This window comes from Leucoraja erinacea, unplaced genomic scaffold, assembly GCF_028641065.1.
Source record: "Leucoraja erinacea ecotype New England unplaced genomic scaffold, Leri_hhj_1 Leri_286S, whole genome shotgun sequence".
NCBI classification, from domain to species: domain Eukaryota; kingdom Metazoa; phylum Chordata; class Chondrichthyes; order Rajiformes; family Rajidae; genus Leucoraja; species Leucoraja erinaceus.
In genome coordinates, this window is record NW_026576187.1 from 142,501 (window position 1) to 145,000 (window position 2,500).

Consider the following 2,500-nt stretch of genomic DNA (forward strand, 5'->3'; position numbering starts at 1 on the left):
GATGTTGGTGACCTCTGATGTTGTTGACCTCTGATGTTGTTGACCTCTGATGGTGTTGACCTCTGATGTTGTTGACCTCTGATGTTGTTGACCTCTGATGGTGTTGACCTCTGATTTTGGTGACCTCTGATGTTGTTGACCTCTGATGTTGTTGACCTCTTGTTGACGTTGTTGACCTCTGATGTTGTTGACCCCCCCATAGAGCGACCATCGTTCGTGAAGAAACCAAACAGCCAGGTCTTGCTCGTGGACGAGACAGTGGAATTCAAGTGCGAGGCTCGGGGTGACCCAACGCCCAGCGTGCATTGGAGGAAGGAGGACGGTGTACTGCCCAAACTCAGGTGAAATATGAAAAAGAGAAAAGCGCGATGTCCTCAATGAGGTTGGTGGGAAGAGCGGAACCACAACCCAGCTCATGGGTGGACAGTTTAGAGTCCAAACCCACGGACCTGTCTGAATGTTTCTTAAACCTCGCGATAGTCCCTGCCTCGACCACTTCCCTTCCATTCACCCACCGCCCCTTGCATTTAACAAACAGGTACATGGATATAGAAACATAGAAAATAGGTGCAGGAGTAGGCCATTCGGCCCTTCGAACTCAGTATCCTGTACCTGCCTTCTTTCCATACCCCCTGATCCCTTTAGCCACAAGGGCCACATCTAACTCCCTCTTGATATCACCTATGATAAAAACATAGAAGATAGGTGCAGGAGTAGAGGCCATTCGGCCCTTCGAGCCTGCACCACCATTCAATATGATCATGGCTGATCATCCAACTCAGTATCCCATCCCTGCCTTCTCTCCATACCCCCTGATCCCTTTAGCCACAAGGGCCACATCTAACTCCCTCTTAACTATAGCCAATGAACTGTGTGGCCTCAACTACCTTCTGCGGCAGAGAATTCCACAGATTCACCACTCTCTGTGTGAATTTTTTTTTTCTCATCTCAGTCCTAAAAGATTTCCCCCTTATCCTTAAACTGTGTGACCCCTTGTTCTGGACTTCCCCAACATCGGGAACAATCTTCCTGCATCTAGCCTGTCCAACCCCTGAAGAATTTTGTAAGTTTCTATAAGATCCCCCCTCAATCTTCTAAATTCTAGCGAGTACAAGCCGAGTCTATCCAGTCTTTCTTCATATGAAAGTCCTGACATCCCAGGAATCAGTCTGGTGAACCTTCTCTGTACTCCCTCTAAGGCAAGAATGTCTTTCCTCAGATTTGGAGACCAAAACTGTACGCAATACTCCAGGTGTGGTCTCACCAAGACCCTGTACAACTGCAGTAGAACCTCCCTGCTCCTATACTCAAATCCTCTATGGCAAGAATGTCTTTCCTCAGATTAGGAGACCAAAAATGTACGCAATACTCCAGGTGTGGTCTCACCACACGGGTTTGGAGGGATACGGGCCAAAACGCAGTCAGGTGGGACTAGTATAGATGGGGCATGTTGGCCGGTGTGGGGGAGTTGGGCCGAAGGGCCTGTCTCTGCCTGTAGCTAACGCCTCCTAATCCACCCAGCATTGAAAGGGGAACTGATTGTGGATGATCAGCCATGATCACATTGAATGGCATGTTGACCGGGCTCAGCCCTCTAATCAGTGGTCGTCTCCTCCCCAGGTCCGAGATCCAAGGGGGCAACACGCTGGTCATCACACGCGTGACCGGGGCGGACGTGGGCACTTACACGTGTGTGGCCGACAACATGGTGGGCAAAACAGAGGCCTCGGCCACACTGACCGTTCATGGTGAGTAGTGGACACTTGCCCGGCTGGCCGCAGTGACACGGGGGGGGGGGGGGGGGGGGTGGAGTGGGGGGGGGGGGGGGGGGGGAGAGAGAGAAAGGGAGAGAGAGAGAGAGAAAGGGAGAGAGAGAGAGGGGAGAGAGAGGAGGAGAGAGAGAGGGAGAGGGGAGCGAGGGAGAGGGAGAGAGAGAGAGGGGGAGAAGAGAGAGAGAGGGTGAGAGGGAGAGGGGGAGAGAGAGAAGGAGAAACAGGAGAGTGGAGGGAGGTGGTAGGGAGAGAGAGGGAGAGAGGGATAGAGGGGGTGAGAGAGAGGGAGAGAGGGAGAGGGAGGGAGAGGGAGACAGAGAGGGGGAGAGAGTGAGGGAGAGAGAGAGGGAGAGAGGGAGAGGGATAGAAGGTGAGTGGAGAGAGGTGTGAGGATGAGAAGTTTGAAGGTTGTGTGTGTGTGTGTGTGTGCGTGGGTGGGGGGGAGATTCTGACTCCACAGTAGGGGCCTGACGTGAAGGTCCCCCTTCCCTCAAACAGCCAGGTGAGGACTTGGTGCTCTGTGGCCAGGTCAGGAGATGACATGATCTTCCAGATGGTCTGGATACGTAAAGACAGACTCAGCGGGTCAGGCAGCATCTGTGGAGAACATGGATAGGTGACGTTTCACAGAGTGCCGGAGTAACTCAGCGGGTGCAGCAGCATCTATGGAGCTAAGGAAATAGGCAACGTTTTGGGCCGAAACCCTTCCGGGTTTCGGCCCGAAACGT

At 53.0% G+C, this 2,500-nt stretch overlaps 1 protein-coding gene across 1 annotated transcript in view; it reads left to right on the forward strand.

Annotated features, from left to right (window-relative positions):
• LOC129693412 (roundabout homolog 1-like) overlaps positions 1-2,500 on the forward strand; it is a gene marked incomplete at its 3' end in the record, with an annotated part of 146,176 nt that overhangs the window by 126,296 nt on the left and 17,380 nt on the right. The window contains exons 5-6 of the mRNA XM_055630237.1: positions 203-341; positions 1,621-1,748. Of these exons, the coding sequence (XP_055486212.1) occupies positions 203-341; positions 1,621-1,748 (267 nt within the window). The remainder of the gene's footprint in view (positions 1-202; positions 342-1,620; positions 1,749-2,500) is intronic.